This window comes from Lingula anatina, chromosome 4 (genome assembly GCF_051362555.1).
Source record: "Lingula anatina isolate TDL-2025a chromosome 4, LinAna3.0, whole genome shotgun sequence".
Lineage (NCBI taxonomy): Eukaryota > Metazoa > Brachiopoda > Lingulata > Lingulida > Lingulidae > Lingula > Lingula anatina.
The window spans coordinates 23,783,539-23,801,062 of NC_141770.1; the positions used below are offsets into that span (position 1 = coordinate 23,783,539).

General features: G+C 38.4%; 3 protein-coding genes across 4 annotated transcripts in view; all 3 read right to left on the reverse strand.

Moving 5' to 3' along the window:
* Window positions 1-54: 54 nt before the first annotated feature.
* Window positions 55-6,305, reverse strand: LOC106174001 (uncharacterized). 2 transcript variants are annotated; one of them, XM_013555370.3, is made up of 8 exons: window positions 6,055-6,305; window positions 3,603-3,761; window positions 3,149-3,289; window positions 2,453-2,625; window positions 2,106-2,217; window positions 1,530-1,778; window positions 861-1,006; window positions 55-614 (listed from the first exon to the last, which is right to left on the reverse strand). In XM_013555370.3, the coding sequence occupies exons 1-8, from the start codon at window positions 6,157-6,159 to the stop codon at window positions 539-541; spliced, it is 1,161 nt and encodes a 386-aa protein (XP_013410824.1). In that variant the 5' UTR covers window positions 6,160-6,305; the 3' UTR covers window positions 55-538. The 2 variants fall into 2 exon arrangements, with proteins under 2 accessions (XP_013410824.1, XP_086867537.1); XM_087011411.1 differs by lacking the exon at window positions 6,055-6,305 and adding an exon at window positions 4,405-4,448.
* Window positions 6,306-9,477: 3,172 nt separating this feature from the next.
* On the reverse strand, window positions 9,478-15,127 carry LOC106173993 (uncharacterized). The gene is made up of 8 exons (XM_013555353.2): window positions 14,685-15,127; window positions 12,965-13,123; window positions 12,510-12,650; window positions 12,032-12,204; window positions 11,508-11,619; window positions 10,952-11,200; window positions 10,304-10,449; window positions 9,478-10,040 (listed from the first exon to the last, which is right to left on the reverse strand). Exons 1-8 carry the CDS (start codon window positions 14,787-14,789, stop codon window positions 9,965-9,967), a joined length of 1,161 nt encoding a protein of 386 aa, XP_013410807.1. The 5' UTR covers window positions 14,790-15,127; the 3' UTR covers window positions 9,478-9,964.
* Window positions 15,128-16,412: 1,285 nt separating this feature from the next.
* The window catches only part of LOC106173996 (uncharacterized), a 28,037-nt gene continuing 26,925 nt past the window's right edge, over window positions 16,413-17,524 (reverse strand). Inside the window, exon 44 of the mRNA XM_013555359.3 lies at window positions 16,413-16,963. Within this exon, the coding sequence (XP_013410813.1) occupies window positions 16,837-16,963 (127 nt within the window). The 3' untranslated portion in view covers window positions 16,413-16,836. The remainder of the gene's footprint in view (window positions 16,964-17,524) is intronic.

A 17,524-nucleotide genomic window follows, 5' to 3' on the forward strand; every position in this document is an offset into this window, starting at 1 on the left:
TCATCGAAATGGAATCAAAGTTAGGGATTAATGTGGACAGTTGACAAAGCATTTATTTGCGCTGGTGTATCAGAATACACCACATCTACTGGTAGGCAGAAAAATTTATATCAACAAATACCACGGTGGGATGAATATATTGCTCAAATAGGTAATATTTTTGTAATCCACTCCCAAAATAAATGTAATTTATCTAACTGCCATTTAGTGTAATTGAAATTGCAAGGAACCAATACAAAGCTTTGATGGCATATTTCAAGTACCCAACTTCAATCCATCCAGCTCGTCTATCCAAAGCAGAATCCGACATATTTTAACCACATAACCTCTCACATACATTTATCCCTAATCATATTCTGGGAAATTCTAACTAACCACGTTGCCTATCTATTTGCTTCGCATATGCGTCAAACAATAAACACATAGAATGCACTTTAAAACATGTTTCTACATATGTAAAATCTATTTTTGTGCGCGTAAGCGTATGCCAATAATTTCTAAGATATATATGTGTGAAATTTTTTCCGATGAAACTATCTCATGAAGCTACTGGTATTTTATCAAGTGCCTGTTTAAGATCTTCCTTCAGAACGTCCAGGTCTTCAATTCCGACACTGCAAGAAAACATGCACCGTATTATTGTTTTACAGAACACTTGTTTTTAACTTTTATCACAAGGTTTATAATGGTTCCACTAATAAATCATAATAAACGTAAAAAACATCTTTAACACATTATCGTCGTGTCTCCAATCTACATGTTATCAGTATTCCAATCAAGGTCTTGTAGTGCAGTTTGTGCAAACCCAGTAAAATCAGAAGATCGTCCTTTTCATAGAGATTAAATGGAATTGCACTAACCTTAGCCTAATCAGGGTCTCAGGAAGGTTATACAGCGCGGCACACTCCTCCCCAGAGATCCACGGACCGTGTGTCATCAGGCTGGCTAGCTCTATGAGACTGTGGACACCGCCAAGGGAGACCGCAAGCTTTATCACTTTTAGATTCTGAAAAGTACGGATAAGGTTCCGTCATGACGAACTGGTTACCTTTATGAGACAGGACATCATGAAAAGATATGATTATGGAAAAAATATGGAAAAAATTATCCAAACATGATTGACTGGTAAACTGAGTGTGATTGTGGACACTGCAAACTTCACCACTTTTAGATTTTGAAATACTCAAACATGAACTGATTAGTTTAAAAGAGATTAGTCATTGCCAGATGATAAGATTATAAAACTTTTGTGGAAAGTTCAAGTATGATTTAAGACCAGGCCATTAACATCGCCATAACATACTCCAGGTTTGATTGTTCTTATATCATTATGGTTTTGGTATTTGAATTTATTTGTATTCCCTTGTTATAGTATGTGCACACATCCTAAGAATCGATACACCCAGTTGGAGTTTTTCTTTGAAGTAGAGATACTTTTACCCTTAAAAACATTTGGTCACTTTAGAAATATTGCGGATTTCCCCAAAATCATCAACATAACAGGTTTGCATTAAGAACACGTTCTTTACCTCGACAAAACTCTTGGCACATTCCAGTGAACATTTCATGTCGAATGCAATCATGCCTGCGTAAACTTTCATTTGTTTTTTAGCTGTGTCGTGCTGTGGGTGGGAGGGGAGGCCGGGATACCATACTTGATTTACAATTGGATGGTTCTCCAGGAACTTGGCCAGTCCCAATGCATTCTGGGAGTGCTTTTCCATTCGAACACCGAGAGTTAGCACTCCCCGGTACAACAGAGAGGCGTCAAAGGGATTCTGTTCGATAGAATGGGAACAAAAATACTATAAACAAATGGTAGCGATCAGACGAATAAGAATTGATCATTAAGTATACTACAATGTACAATATTCCTAATATCATATTTGAAGGATTATCAGTGAATTCTGATTGAAAGCCTTACACTTGAAATCTTGATGACGAATGTGGGTCATGAACTAAACAGGTAATTGGTTTGAAAAATGATACAAAGATTATGCGACATGTATCTGTAGAGTTGCGATATCGAATTAGACACCTCGATATTTTTATAGGTAATACTGACAGGTTTATATGTTGGTCAGTTCTTTGGCCACTATACTCACAAGTCTGTTACCCGCTGTTATGGACATATCTTGGATGACGTCATACAGTTCCTTTGTTCGTGTCGTGGCACATCCACCAAGAAGATCACTGTGGCCGCCCAAATACTTGGTGCTGTAATTAGGCACAGGCAACAGTTTATTGGCTATATAAATACATGTAACAAGTGTGCGGGTATTGATGCTTCTTTGTAAAGCAAAATAATCAGTTCGCCTACTATCAGAAACCAAAGCAACAGGCTTTTGAAATGTAATATATGGTCCAAATATTTTAAAAGAACAGAAATCAGAGCCTTGACCTGACTGTTCACGTTCTAAATACTTTCTCTGCCTCTTAATGTCTTACTTACCAACTGTTAAAACAGATGTCCACCCCATGCTTAATAGGCTGCTGGACGTAAGGTCCACCAAAGGTGCTGTCCACTACTGTGATCACCCCAGGGAGACTCTGACCAAGTTTTCCAAAGGCATCGAGGTCCAGAATGGTCAATATTGGGTTGCAGGGGGTCTCCCCGTATAATATCTAGGGGGATATTTGAATTTGACTTGGTTCATTTATTTGTTCATTTGGTGCGATGTTAGGAAGTAAAAGGCAAACAAAGCAAAAATGAAATGAAGTGATGTTTTCAACCATTTATCAGACTAACTCAGAGTAAATTTAATGATATTTACATAATTAACCTTTCTTCTATGTTTGGCATGTGATCGATACCTACTCAAACACCTGTCAGGTAACCGCGTGAACGGAAATGGATGTCAGATTTTAAATAAATGTGACGAAAGATGATCAAAATGATGGTGTGGATTTAAGACGTGTCAAGGTCAATTTCAAAGTCAATTTTGAATTGTCAATAGACCTTTGAGAGAGTGCCCTTGTTATTAGAGCCCGGCGAGTATGCCCTGCATCATACAATGTGACCTTCGATTCCGTAAGTGTCATTTATAATATTGTCAAAAATCTAGACAGCCTCAAAACAATGAGGCAACGCATTTGTGCAGAATAATTTTACATATCTTTCTTTAATGCTAAATAAGTATCTTGTTACCTTGGTGTTTTCCTTGACGTGTTTCCGGTACATCTCTACGTCACATCCGGCGGGGACCCTGGTAACTTCTATCTGCATCTTGGGGACCAGAAACTTTCTGATGAAGTTGTCTACACCACTGTAGACTGGGCAGTTCACCACCTACCACGGCAAGGCATAAATACACTCCAAATATTTCATTGCAACTATTTAACTTCCATAGATATTGAAAATGGTTGAAAATGGTAAGAATATGGCAAGAAATTGCAGGAATTGTGTACGCAACTTCTTGGTTTTAGTTAAAGAAGTACTTATTGAAATTGATGACTAGTACATATTTTAAAGTGAGCAAAATTACAAACAGAAAATATGTATGGCAAATATTTAAAATGAAAGGCATGACCAAATAGCCTACAAAATTGACATCTTGACGATAGTGAAGAAATATAATAAAAGACAACATTTTGTTTCTCACCATGTGGTCTCCAGGCTTCAGAAAAGCCATGAAAATAGTGGACACGGCTGCCATGCCGCTGCTGAACGCGCAGGTGCCAACCCCGCCCTCTAACTCCTTAATAGCGTCCTCTGCTACTCTAGATGTGGGACACCCGTGTCGCAGATAGAAATAGCCATCCTGAAGTTATAGAAATGTCATGTTGTAAAGGGTTCCACTAAATAATGTCCGTTTTTTCTAAAACTCCACTAAAAGTTCAAACTAAATACAATTTTAAATAGAGCATCTGCTGATGAGGATAAAGTCCTTGCTCATTAATGTGATGGCTAATGGTTATCATACTTTGAGCAATTTACCTTTTCAGTTTAATTTAGAAAATGCAAGAAGGCACTTTTTGAAGGGTACTGCTTGTTTTTACGGAGGAGTGGTTGCATTTTTTGAACATCTCTACGGATAACCACTTAAAATGAGTTAAACAAGGACCATCCAAGGCTTCCAAACAAATCTGTCGTTAGTAGTATTATAAGGTGTGTACCAGTATTATGATGTCTTTTACCCAAAGCATATGCCTGTATAGCAGTTTTTAGGACTTTTATGGAGTTGACACAGTTAGGAATCGTCAGGAAACCTGATGTGCGTGTGTGTGTGTATATATGTGGTGGTGGGGGAGGGGGGGGGAGGACCATTCAAAAATGTTATAAGCCCCCTCCTTGCGCTTCTGACTTAATTACGGGGATTGAAATATCCTTTTTTGGGGGATGGGGGAGCAAGTTATCTCGATCCCAGTCCTCAAATCATTGTGGCAGGCCTTTTATTTACATACCTGTTCATCAAAGAAGGCTATATCCACGTCTCACAAAATCATCGGTCTTTACTATTCTATATAGCATACACAAAACAAAGGCAAATACTTGTTTGCCGACTAGCCCGGCCGATAAGAGAAGGGAGTCGGTTTTATTTCTTTCAATTGGAATTCATTAACAAATAATACAATACGTTGTGTGTAATATATATTTGTGCTTTGTTTTACTAATAGATTTTTTTTTAATATACCATTTGAGTATCAAACTCAAATAATGACATATTGAATGTACTTAATCTTCTACCGATAAATTAACTTTGAACTCCGTTATCATTACTATTATTATACATTTCCGAAAAACTGTGCGTAAAACAGATCTCCTTAAGAATAACATGCCGCTCAGTAAAAACCATAGATAAAACTGTGCATGCGAAACAGTAAAGTCACTATGGAAAACTGTGTCTGTAGCTGCGATGCTAACTTATGCGAATCATCGCCCTATAAAATATAGATGCATGATATTCAGAGATCTAGAGTGACAGACCTCACTCTGAATTCACAAACCCAAATAAATATTTATAAAATAAATTTTTAGTGTGTCCTAACTGCTAAGCTGTCGGGCTAGAACTGAAGTGCTACTGCAAAGTACACCTAATAGTCACACCTGTGACTACTACTCAGCACTGTCACATGCTTGTGACGTAACGCAAAGACAATCATTTTTCACTATACGCTGTACCGTGAAAAATATTCAATATCCGCCGTCATTCGGGATGATACAATTTTGACCTAACTTGAGTCAAGTGGAAGAAGAAAAGGGTATTCCATAGATCTAGATAACTATAGTGTCATCAGAGTATATATGAAAGGGCAACCGCACACATTGTGACGGTATTCTATTTATCTAACGTATGTTACAAAACGCCTTTATTTCCGAGGGTAAGGGCATTGAACCAAAGACTGCAATATGCAACCCACAAGTCCCCGTCTTTTGTCAGCACACTTATGACACTTATGACACTTATGACTTGCCTAAAGAAATCCACGTTAAACTTTCTACGATGAAGCAAGTGATTTACATTGCTTTAGCCGAGGATGAAAAACTAGTAGCTGGCTGAAATTAAAGGACTAGTGGTCTAAGCTATTAGCTATTTTACTTCGTGATATTAAATTAAACATGTCGTCACCACTGGTTTATCTTGGGTCAATGTAGATAAAATGCTACTCCTAGATATTTAGTCTCACTTTCGATGGTAAGATTTCTGTGTTGTCGAACGCTGCATTTAAATTTTCTGAAACATCAGTTCACTAAGTCTAGCCTAAGGTTTTACCAGCTAGGCACGTAGGAGGCACTTTTGAAAAGGAGAATCGAGAATGGGGCCTACCATTCAGAAAGCGATGGGGATGAGGGAAAACTGGCAGAAAAATACGTAGTACTGAATGACTTTTGTAAATATACATTTGGCTTAGGTAAATGGGCAGCGCACCCTCACTTACTGCCTCCTTTCAAGAATAACGAGAATGCCAGGGGAGGTGGGGAAGGGGTGGGGTGGGGGAGAGGTAAGAAACCCAGATACTAAGCACACGGTTAAGACCCAAATTTGCCTTCCCTGTGCTTTATCTGTTCTGCTCGTGTTAAACATGACTAAAATGCAGCTTTCAAGCACTTACTTTGTTGATAAGTTCTTCAAAAGTGTCCATTGATTTAACATAGTATGTGGACGCTTGGTAGATTGGTGGCATTATTGGGGTGCTGTACTTCAGACGATCATCCATTGTAAAGTTGTGTATCCTTAATTAACAGCAAAATCCAGCTGATTCCTATGCTCTTGTTGTCAAAATTCACCGTGAATTAAGCGAGATTTCCAGATACGAGATCTCCAGCCTGTCAACCAACGTGTATCGTGACTGATATACGTGTGTATACTTTGTAAAGTAGGCTATCTAATACAACAGAAAAGTGATAAGGGCGATATAGTCCAGCAGTTACAGGCATGTCAAGGTTTTAGTGAAAATATCCATCATATATCATATGAGATGTATGTATGTATGACATTTTGCCGTATTGGGATGAAGTCAAATATATTTCCAAGCCTAAGATTGAATTCGATATACATGTATAATACATGATAACTGATATCTGTGTGTGTGCGTTGTAAATTAGGCTATCGCGAACACAACTGACTATGATACGGGCGATATAGTCCAGCAGTTAAGGTTTTAGTGACATCGTAAGAGGCAAGCATGAATTTTGTCGGAATCGAGGATAATGTCGAGAAACCGAAGGAAGGGTCAGAACCCCCCCCCCCCCCATGACCCCCTTTGAAGCAACATCTCACATTTTTTTACTTGGTCACATTTGTACATGTATATATTTCCGCGATATTTCAAACAAATGACTTTTCCAAAGTGCACTCAAGTGTTGTGCTTGACTCTCTAGATTGAAATTCTTATGCAAGGATTTTATTTATTGACTACAGTTCAGCTTTTAACACAATTGTGCCAAAAAAACTATATCTGAAACTTTTAAACCATCTTAAGCTACCTGTCTTTATTTGTGACTGGATTTTAGACTTTCTTTTAGATAGAAGACAATCTGTTAAAGTCGGCTCTTTTAGCTCAAAAACAACAGTCTTAAATACCGGTGCACCACAGGGATGCGTCCTTTCACCTTGTCTTTACTCCCTTTTTACCTATGATTGTACTAGTGTAAGCGACGGGACTTTTCTCATGAAATTTGCGGATGATACTACGCTTGTGGGGCTAGTTACTGATAACGACGAGAGTACATATAGAGAATCTGTTGAGTCGGTGTTAAGCTGGTGCGAGAGTAATGATCTTATCTTGAACGTAGCTAAAACCAAAGAAATGATAGTGGATTTTAGAAGGAATCAGAATGTAAAGGTACCACTCACCATTGGTAATGTTGAAGTTAGTAGAGTAGAGGAATTTAAACTACTTGGTATACACCTTAACAGTAAATTGAATTGGAAAGATAACACCGCAAAGAGTGTAAAGAAGGCACGGCAAAGACTGTATTTTTTAAGATCATTGAGAACTTTTACTGATAGCGTGCCTATTTTAGTCAATTTTTACAGGTGTGTAATTGAAAGCATTCTAGTGTACGGAATTATAATATGGTATAGCGGAACAGCTGGGGAGGAAAGGAAGAAATTAACAAACGTTGTAAAAACTGCAAGCAGGATTATTGGGCAGGATCTCCCCATGCTGGATGATGTTTTTTAAAGACAGGATGGAGAAAAGAATTGTCAACACCATGAAAGACTCTTTCCATCCTGCAACATCTCTTTTTACTTTTTTTACCAAGCAACAGTAGACTTTTAACTTTTAAAGGCAGTAAACGCTTTTTAAACAGCTTTTATCCAAGTGTAGTGACGCATTTTAATTTTGATCTCAAAACTAAATTCTTAATTTATTTATTTATTGTATTATTTTATTATTTTACTCTGTATATTGCTCCAAAAGGAAAATGATTTCCGATTTTTATAATTGGCTAAATAAACTCTTATCTTATCTTATCTTATCTTATTGAAGGATTTTTCGTAAACCCCTGGACTAAAGAGTGCATGCCCTCTTGTTACTTGTATTTCGGAACGGGAAAAAAAACAAACTAATATCTCACATCCAGATTCGATTGTGTTGCCAATTTCTATTTTAAAGGAGAGTGAGGAAACCTAAATATCAAGCAAGCGAAGTCCAACTAAACATGTATTTGTGTATTATTAATCGTTCATTCATTAATGTTTTCAAAAGTTTATCGGTCTTTTGTCACTGTACTGTACGCCTACTGCTGAAAAACCTCAACCATGGCGTTTCTTCTCTCCTAGCACAATCCTGACTTTTGATTGAAAATTAGCATTACATTTTGATTACTGAGTAATTATTGAATATACACAGGCCTAAGCCAGCAATTTCAAAAGGATGTGGGGGGGGGGGATCTTTTTTTGAAAAAGTGGACCTTTTATCATGAAACTTACGTGTACCTAGAAAAAAATTTTCCCTGAGGGCACCTTTTTCCGGCAAAAGTGGGGTTCATTCGAACTCCCCGAACCCCCTGGCTACGGGCCTGATACAGTTCCCCGTTTAATACAATTCCATTTTTAGAATTGTCTCTGAACTGAAATAGAACATCGCGGGTTATTACCTATGTTACGGGTATGAGATAGAGCCAGAGAGAGAGAGACAGTTTCTAGGGTATTAATAACGGAATAACAAGGCCTACTTACGCATTTCTGTTTTAATATTATACTATTGCTTCAGATGAGAGTTGCAACCATTGGAGCCAACGCACTCAAAGGCACAAATGGACTAGATTTCTAGGTCGGCACCTCTGGTGATCTCTTATGTAAAACCCCCTCTTCGAGTGCATTTAAAGAATTCATTCCTGTTTGCTTAGTTTGTTTTTATGATTTAGTTGATTTGGAATGTCTTTAGTTAAACTTAAAAGCTTGTATGAATATACATTCTCTCCTCAAACGAACAATGTTGAAAACTGTAAATCCATGGGTAAAAGTAAAAGATAGTCAAACAACCGGTTTCGTTATTGTTTCCATATTGCACAAAATGCTAAACCGTATCTACCTTTAAACGTGACTATCTCTTAAATTATCGTTAAGTCATAGAAATAAGATCAATGTTAGGAATTATTGTGGGTAGTAGACAAAGCTGTTAAGTCGAACCATGATTGTTATGCAAATTGCGCTCGTGTACAAAAAAAAAAAAAAAAAATCTTGCATACTCTCACCAAATTGCTCGGGGCATATCGCAGGATAGTGGTGCATGGTGAAAGAAAAAGAGTACAATTATTTCTGATCAAAACCTGTTTTAAGGAGGATCCACACTGAATACGCCTACTTCGCTTCCTGTGTGCCAGTTTGTCGCTGACCTATAGTGTATTGGTGCATCTGTAAGCATACGGCGTGGCCCTAACGTGGAGTGCTGCGCTCAGTGAAAGGCAAATTACACTTATGCAAACTGAAGGCGAAAACAGTAAGTGAGTAATACTCAGTGATAAGAAGTACTAAGGCCTTCGACAGCAGACATCCCACCCACAAAAAAAGGAAAAAAAAAACATTTGAGATGAACAAACAAAATTTTATTAGAAAGACACCACATCTACTGGTAGGCAGAAAAATTACATCAACAAATACTACGGTGGCATGAATATATTGTTAAAATAGGAATATTTTTGTAATCCACTCTCAAGAAAACATGCAATTTATCTAATTGCCAGTAAGTGTGTTTGAAATTGCAAGGAACCAATACAAAGCTTTGGTGGCATATTTCAAGTCCCCAATTTCAATCCATCCATCTCGCCTAACCACAGCAGAATCCGACATAGTTTAACCACATGAGCGTTCACATAATTTTATCCCTAATCATATTATGGGAAATTCTAACTTACTACCTCCCTTTCTATTTGCCTCGCATCTGCGTCAAACAATAAACACATAGAATGCACTTTAAAACATGTTTCTACGTATGTAAAATCTATTTTTGATATGTGCGTGTCAGCATAAATTGATAATTTCTAAGCTAGAGTTTTTTCAATGAAAAAATCTCATGAAGCTACTGGTATTTTATCAAGTGCCTGTTTAAGATCTTCCATCAGAACGTCCATGTCTTCAATTCCGACACTGCAAGAAAACATGCACCGTATTGTAATCTGTTGAACCAGTACACTTGTTTTTAACTTTAAACACGAGGTTAATTTACGTGATTCCACAAATAAATCATTATAAATGTGAATTATCTCCAAAACATCTTTAACACATTCTCGTCGAGTCTCCAATCTGCATGGTATTAGTATTCCAATCAAAAATCTTGAAATGCAGTGCGTGCAGATACAATAAGATCAAAAGGCCCTCTTTTTATACATATTTAATGGAACTGCACTAACCTCAGCCTAACCAGGGTCTCAGGGAGGTTATTCATCGCGACACACTCCTCCCCCGAGATCCATGGACCGTGGGTCATCAGGCTGGCCAGCTCTATTAGACTGCGGACACCGCCAAGGGAAACCGCGAGTTTTATCACTTTCAGGTTCTGAAATGTATGGAAATGTCTCAAAATGATGAACTGGTTATCTTTAGGAGAATGGTCACCATGAAAAGATTTGGTTATGAAAAATATGGAAAAATCTAATCATGATTGACTGGTAAGCTGTGTGAGATTGTGGACAAAGCAGATGAACACTGCAAACTTCATCGCTTTTATTAATTGAAAAGTTCAAATATGTAGTGATATTAACTTAAAATGAAACTAGACAATTCCAGAGGATTACACGATAAAAAGTTTGAGGAAAATTCAAGTAAACTCCAATATTGATTGTTCTTATATTCTTATGGTATTAGTATTTGTATTCCCTTGTTGGAGTATGTGTACGTGTCCTAAGAATCGACACATCCAGTTGGATTTTTTCTTTAAAGTAGAGATTCATTTACTCTTAAAAACTTTCGGTCGCTTTTGAAGCGATGTGGATTTTCTTAAAACCATCAATGACAATATTTCAAACATAACAGGTTTGCATTAAGAACACGTTCTTTACCTCGACAAAACTCTTGGCACATTCCAGTGAACATTTCATGTCGAATGCAATCATGCCTGCGTAAACTTTCATTTGTTTTTTAGCTGTGTCGTGCTGTGGGTGGGAGGGGAGGCCGGGATACCATACTTGATTTACGATTGGATGGTTCTCCAGGAACTTGGCCAGTCCCAATGCATTCTGGGAGTGTTTTTCCATCCGAACACCGAGAGTTAACACTCCCCGGTACAAAAGAGAGGCGTCAAATGGATTCTGCTTGGTAGAAATGGAACAAAATTACTCTAAATTACTCTACTGTACATAAATAAATGGTAGAGATAAGACGAACTAGATTTGATCATCAAGTATGCTCCAATATTCCTAATATCATATTTGAAGTATTATCAGTAAAATCTTGATGACGAATTGTGGTCATAAACTAAACAGGTAATTGGTTTAGAAAATGATACAAAGATTATGCGACATGTATATGTAGAGTTGCTAGCTCGAATTAGACACCTTTCAAAATGTGATAATGACAGGCTTATATGTTGTTCAGTTCTTTGGCCACTATACTCACTAGTCTGTTACCCGCTGTTATGGACATATCTTGGATGACGTCATACAGTTCTTTTGTTCTTGTCGTGGCACATCCACCAAGAAGATCACTGTGGCCGCCCAAATACTTGGTGCTGTAATTAAGGCAGGCACAGACAACAGTTATTGGCTTAAAAACAACAAATGTGTGACTTTTGGTGTTTCATTTTTTTTTCATGAGAGCATATTGCTTAATTATCACGGATTGGTGAACATACCAGTTAGTTCAGTTACGGTCGTTTGCTACTGGTTTGCAAAGGGTGGGAATACTTTAAAAAGGGGGGGGGGGGAGTGTACGATACAACCGTCCGTTTTGCTACGAAGCAACTTTGTGATTTAACAAGAAGAAACCTGCAGTGCCTCTTTCAGCTCCTGCTTTACATACATTAACACTCCTTTTTCTCTAGGAGATGATTCCATGCTTTTGTTCTGAATGGACAGGAAATCAATTACAGCAAACTCGATATTTTAAAAACCTCTGTCTCTGTCTCTTGACGTTTCACTTACCAACTGTTAAAACAGATGTCTACTCCATGCTTAATAGGCTGCTGGACGTAAGGGCCACCAAAGGTGCTGTCCACCACTGTGATCACCCCAGGGAGACTCTGACCAAGTTTTCCAAAGGCATCGAGGTCCAGAATGGTCAATATTGGGTTGCAGGGGGTCTCCCCGTATAGTATCTAGGGGGATATTTGAAGTTGATTGTTGGATGTCAATTTGGTTTGGTGTAAAGAAGTAAAAGGCAAAACAAAACAAAAATGCAATGAAATGACGTTTTCAACCATTCATCAGACTAACTCAGACTAAATTTAATGACATTTACATGATATACATTTCTTCTATGTTTGACATGTATCGATATCTACTCAAACACCTGGCAGGTTTCCGGAAAAGGGGCTCAGATTGTATCAAAACAGGGAGGCAACGCAGTTGTGCATTATAATTATACATATCTTTCTTCAGTGCTAAATATGTATTGTGCTACCTTGGTGTTTTCCTTGACGTGTTTCCGGTACATCTCTACGTCACATCCGGCAGGAACCCTGGTAATTTCTATCTGCATCTTGGGGACCAGAAACTTTCTGATGAAGTTGTCTACACCACTGTACACTGGGTAGTTCATCACCTACCATTCCAAGGTGTAACTATATATATATATATATATATATATATATATATATATATATTAAACGCCCGTAGATATTTAACATGGTAGAAATATGGCAAGCAGTTACAGAAATTGTGTACGCAAATACGCTTACCTGTGGATATCGCAGTTAACCTTAAATACGTGGTATTTATTGGATACGATCACAAATACATATTTTGAAGTGAGAAAAATTACATAAAGAAAATGTGTAAGATATATCTAAATTAAAAGAGATTGATGTCGTGACGATAGTGAAGGACTATAATAAAGGACAACATTTTGTTTCTCACCATGTGGTCTCCAGGCTTCAGAAAAGCCATAAATATGGTGGACACGGCTGCCATGCCGCTGCTGAACGCGCAGGTGCCAACCCCGCCCTCTAACTCCTTAATAGCATCCTCTGCTACTCTAGATGTGGGACACCCGTGTCGCAGATAGAAATAACCATCCTGAAGTTATAGAAACCGAAATGTCATGTTGTAAATGGTTTCAGTAAATAATGTCCGTTTTTTCTAAAACTCCACTAAAAGTTTCAGTGTCCTGCAAATGAATGCTAAGTGAAGAGCATCTGGTTTGAGGATAAAGTGACGCCCTTGTCCATTAATGTGATCGCTAATGGTTCTCATACTTTGAGCAATTTACCTTTCAGTTTAATTCAGAAATGTAAAAGGGCAATGTTTGAGGGCTATTGCATGTTTATTTACATTGGAAGGGGGAGTAAGTTATCTCGATCCACGTCCTCAAATCACCGTGGCAGGCCTGTTATTTACATACCTCTCCGTCACAAAGGGACCATTCAGATTGAGAAGAGCCGAGTGCCAGTAAGGCCGCGGCCTCAATATGGCAGACCTACATGAAAGGAAGACCGCTAATCCTGTGATGGTCTCTCCGCCTCTCACACGCCTCCTCACGCGTTGTCCCTCGACCGGTTGAATTGAGCCGAGATTTAATTACTGTGCCCCTGCAGGATCGACACGTGGGGAGGCGTGTTAGAGATACCATTACAGGATTAAGCGGTCTTCCTTTCATGTAGGTCCGCCATATTTAGGTCGCGGAGTACTAGCACTCGGCTCTTCTCAATCTGAAATTCAGAATGATCCCAAAATCATCGATATCCGCCCTCATTCGTCACGATACAATTTTGATATAACTTGATTCAAGTGGAAGAAGAACGGTATTCTATTTATCTAACGTTTGTTACAATACGTCTTTATTTCCGAGGGTAAGAGCATTGAACCAAAGATTGCAACATGGACTCACAAGTCCCCGTCTTTTGTCAGCACACTTATGATCAGGTATAAGCCAGCCTAAAGAAATCCATGCTAAACTTTCAAGCAAGAAGCACCTGGATTGATTTCTTTTTGAAAAGGAAATTCCAACGTACATAAACCGAAACACAGCACCAGTGTTTGACTTTAGATTAGTCCATGGGTCCTGATCCACCTAAAAAGTCTGTTAATTAGCTCATGATAAACCAGTAGCTAGAACTAGTGGTCTTAACTTTAGCCATTTCTTTCGTGATATTAAATAGGCGCAACATGGCATCTAGGCGGTTCACCACTGGTTTATCTTCGGTCAATGTAGGTAAAACGCTGCGCCTAAATATCCAGTTTCACTTTTGATGGGTTTTTATGTGTTATCGAACGTTGCAGTTAAATTTTCTGAAACTTAGTCTAACCTAAGGTTTTACCTGCTAGGCAGATCGGAAGCACTTTTGAGAAGGAGTTTGAATCGAGAATGGGGCTTACCATTCAGATACGTGTAGCGACGGAGATGAGGGAAAGCTGACTGCCAAATTATAAAGCACTGAATGATTTGTGTAAATATACATTTTACTAAAGTAAGTGGAGAGCTTCCTCCTTTCAGGACTGACGAGAACGTCATGGAGGGTTCAAAAACCAGAATACTTAACCCCACGGTAAAAAGCATAATTCTTCCTTCCTTGTGCTTGATATGTACCATTCTTGATAGACCTGACTACAGTGTATACTGCCGCTTTCAAGAACTTACCTTGTTGATAAGTTCTTCAAAAGTGTCCATTGATTTAACATAGTATGTGGACGCTTGGTAGATTGGTGGCATTATTGGGGTGCTGTACTTTAGACGATCATCCATTGTAAAGTTTTGTATCTATACTTATTTAACAGCAAAACCCAGCTGATCCCTATGCTCTTGTTGTCAAAAGTGGATTAAGCGAGCTTTTTGTATCTCTCCAGCATGTCAACCACGTGTATCGCGACTGATATATGTTTGGGTACGTTGTAAAGTAGGCTATCTAAAGCCTGTGTCCCAAGCCGACCTACGAGTTTCTACGTCTGGTCTACGGCCAAAAACTTGGGGAAAACGTGGGATTTCGAGCGTGAGGAGCACGTCCATCGTGCAACTTTTGAAGGTCGCAGACATTACGTAGAAATTTTACGATATGTTCAACAGCCGCGGTCTACGGAAACTAAAAAAAAAAAAATGGAAAAAGTACGACATGCCAATGTGTACCGTTCGCCTGTCGTGCACCTGTCGTGCGCTTGTGGTACGGGCCACGTGATAAAATTATTTTTCCCACTTCGATTTGGTGGCAACGGTGCGTGCGATGCACGTGGTTGAAGCGCAGGATACACGTACTTATTTCTTGCTCATCCCGTGCTTACTCCGCACTTTCACGCCCGCACCGTGTGAACCTGGCGGGCTTCTGGTATGAACTTGGATATGGTGTTATGAGCCACCCTGAAGTTCAATGCCAGACTGCGGTAGCTTGCCCCTGTTGCCAGAAACCGCAAAGTGATGACAATGTTCAATCCTAATTCTGACGTGCAGGGGCTGTGCTTCTCACGTACTTTCCACGCACTCACTGCTTGCGCACTCCTTGCAATCACCAATTACTTGATTCCTTCCCTGCGATCTCGCTATTGCCTAGCCAGACGCGAGTAAAAAAACGTACGTCCTGAAAATCGTGCGTGTAGTTGAGACCCAGGCTTAATACAACTGAAAAGTGATAAGGACGGTATAGTCCACCAGTTACAGGTATGGTAAGGTTTTAACATAATTTGAGATGCAGGCATACCATTTGCCGGATTGGGATTGGTTATAAGTCAAATATATTTCCAAGCATAAGATTACATTCAATATATAATACACCATAACTGATATTTTGTGCGTATGCATTGTAAATTAGACTATCGCGAACACAACTGAAATATGACACGGGCGATACAGTCCAGCAGTTATGTTAAGGTTTTTGTGAAAATATCCATCGTTAGAGGCAAGCATGAATTTTGTCAGGATTGGAAAAGATTTCTAAGCGTAAAATAACATTCAGTCGTGACCTCGGTAACAGTGTGGAAGCAACATCTCACATTTCCTTACTTGACCACACGTGTATACCTCCGCGATAATTCAAACAAATGTCTTTTCCGCAGTGCACTTAAGTGTTGTGCTTGACTTTCAAATTTGAAGGATTTTTCATAAACCCCTGGACTAAAGAGTGCATGCCCTCTTCTTACATGTATTTCAGGACGGAAAAAAATAAACTAATGTCTTACACCCATATTCGATTGTGTTGCCAATTTCTATTTTAAAGGGGAATGATGAAACCTAAATATCGATCGTTTTGTAAAAAGAAATTACATCTGGGTTAAAAAGTCACATAAAGAAATTCGTGCATTGAATACATAAAACGTATACCTTACATAACATTTACACACATGAGCTTTTTTTTCTGCACAGTGTCTGGAACAAAGTCTCTTTCTTTATTTGCAACATCTTTATTCATAATTTCAATTCAGCATTCATTCCATGCACTTCGTCTATTTGTTTAGAAGCAGTTGTTCTTCAAATCAGTAACATCAGAATCACAATTACATTAAAAAACAATAACAAATAAAAAAGTCACCTGTTTGTTACATTAGCATTGTTCGAATATATCCATATTGTCATCAATACTCATGTCAATGGACTTGACAAGAACTCTTCAAAATTGCCCGTCATTAAGAGCGCTGATCATTGATCAATTTAACCACCTTCATCCTAACGGTGCAAATAATGAAATGAATCAGAGGTAGATTAAAAGTTAACAATAAAAAATGTTTGTCTGCTATATCGTGGTGAAGTTTTCTAAGTACGTATCGTTTCGGCAGTTATCGGCAGTTTCCGTGCACGTGCTGTGTGCCTATTGGTCAACATAGCCGTCTGGGTATTGGATGGTGTATCCTGCCGGGCAGACCGGTTTAGAACAACACTTGCCAAACTCCGGAGCCTGGAGACTACATGCTGATGGAAGCTGCCATGTAGGGCACCTGTTGATATAAGGAGTGAATTCAGAGGGATGTGCATAGTTAATTTTTTCAGATATGCGTAAAGAAGTGATTTGAATAAATCACAATGTGCTTCAAAATACGAAAAAAATCATGTTTTCATATTTATCAATGAAGTTAATTTTTTTTAAATTTTGGTCATTACGTTATAGTTCTTGGTCACGTGGACGGTGGACACTGGGGTTACGTACACAAAGCTGGACCAATTTAGGCCAAAACACACTTTTCAATCTTGAGGGTGCGTGCAATCAGATTATTAAAATCTACTTCATAAGTATGTAATATGCAGTGAATTCAGATCAACTTTGAAAACATCGCGGACTTTTTACAAAAAATGAACTTTTACCCAATAATTGACCATCACTGTACATTAAAAATTTTGTTAACTTTGATCTAAGACAGATTAGTTGTAGTCCAATAGAAATGAACCAATACCATAACAAGAAAGACGTAACCAGTCCTTACTTATGTTTACGCGGACTTCTATGGAAGATAAGCAAAATCAATTTTCTGGGTTAAAGTTTAGACTAATTAGGCCAAAGA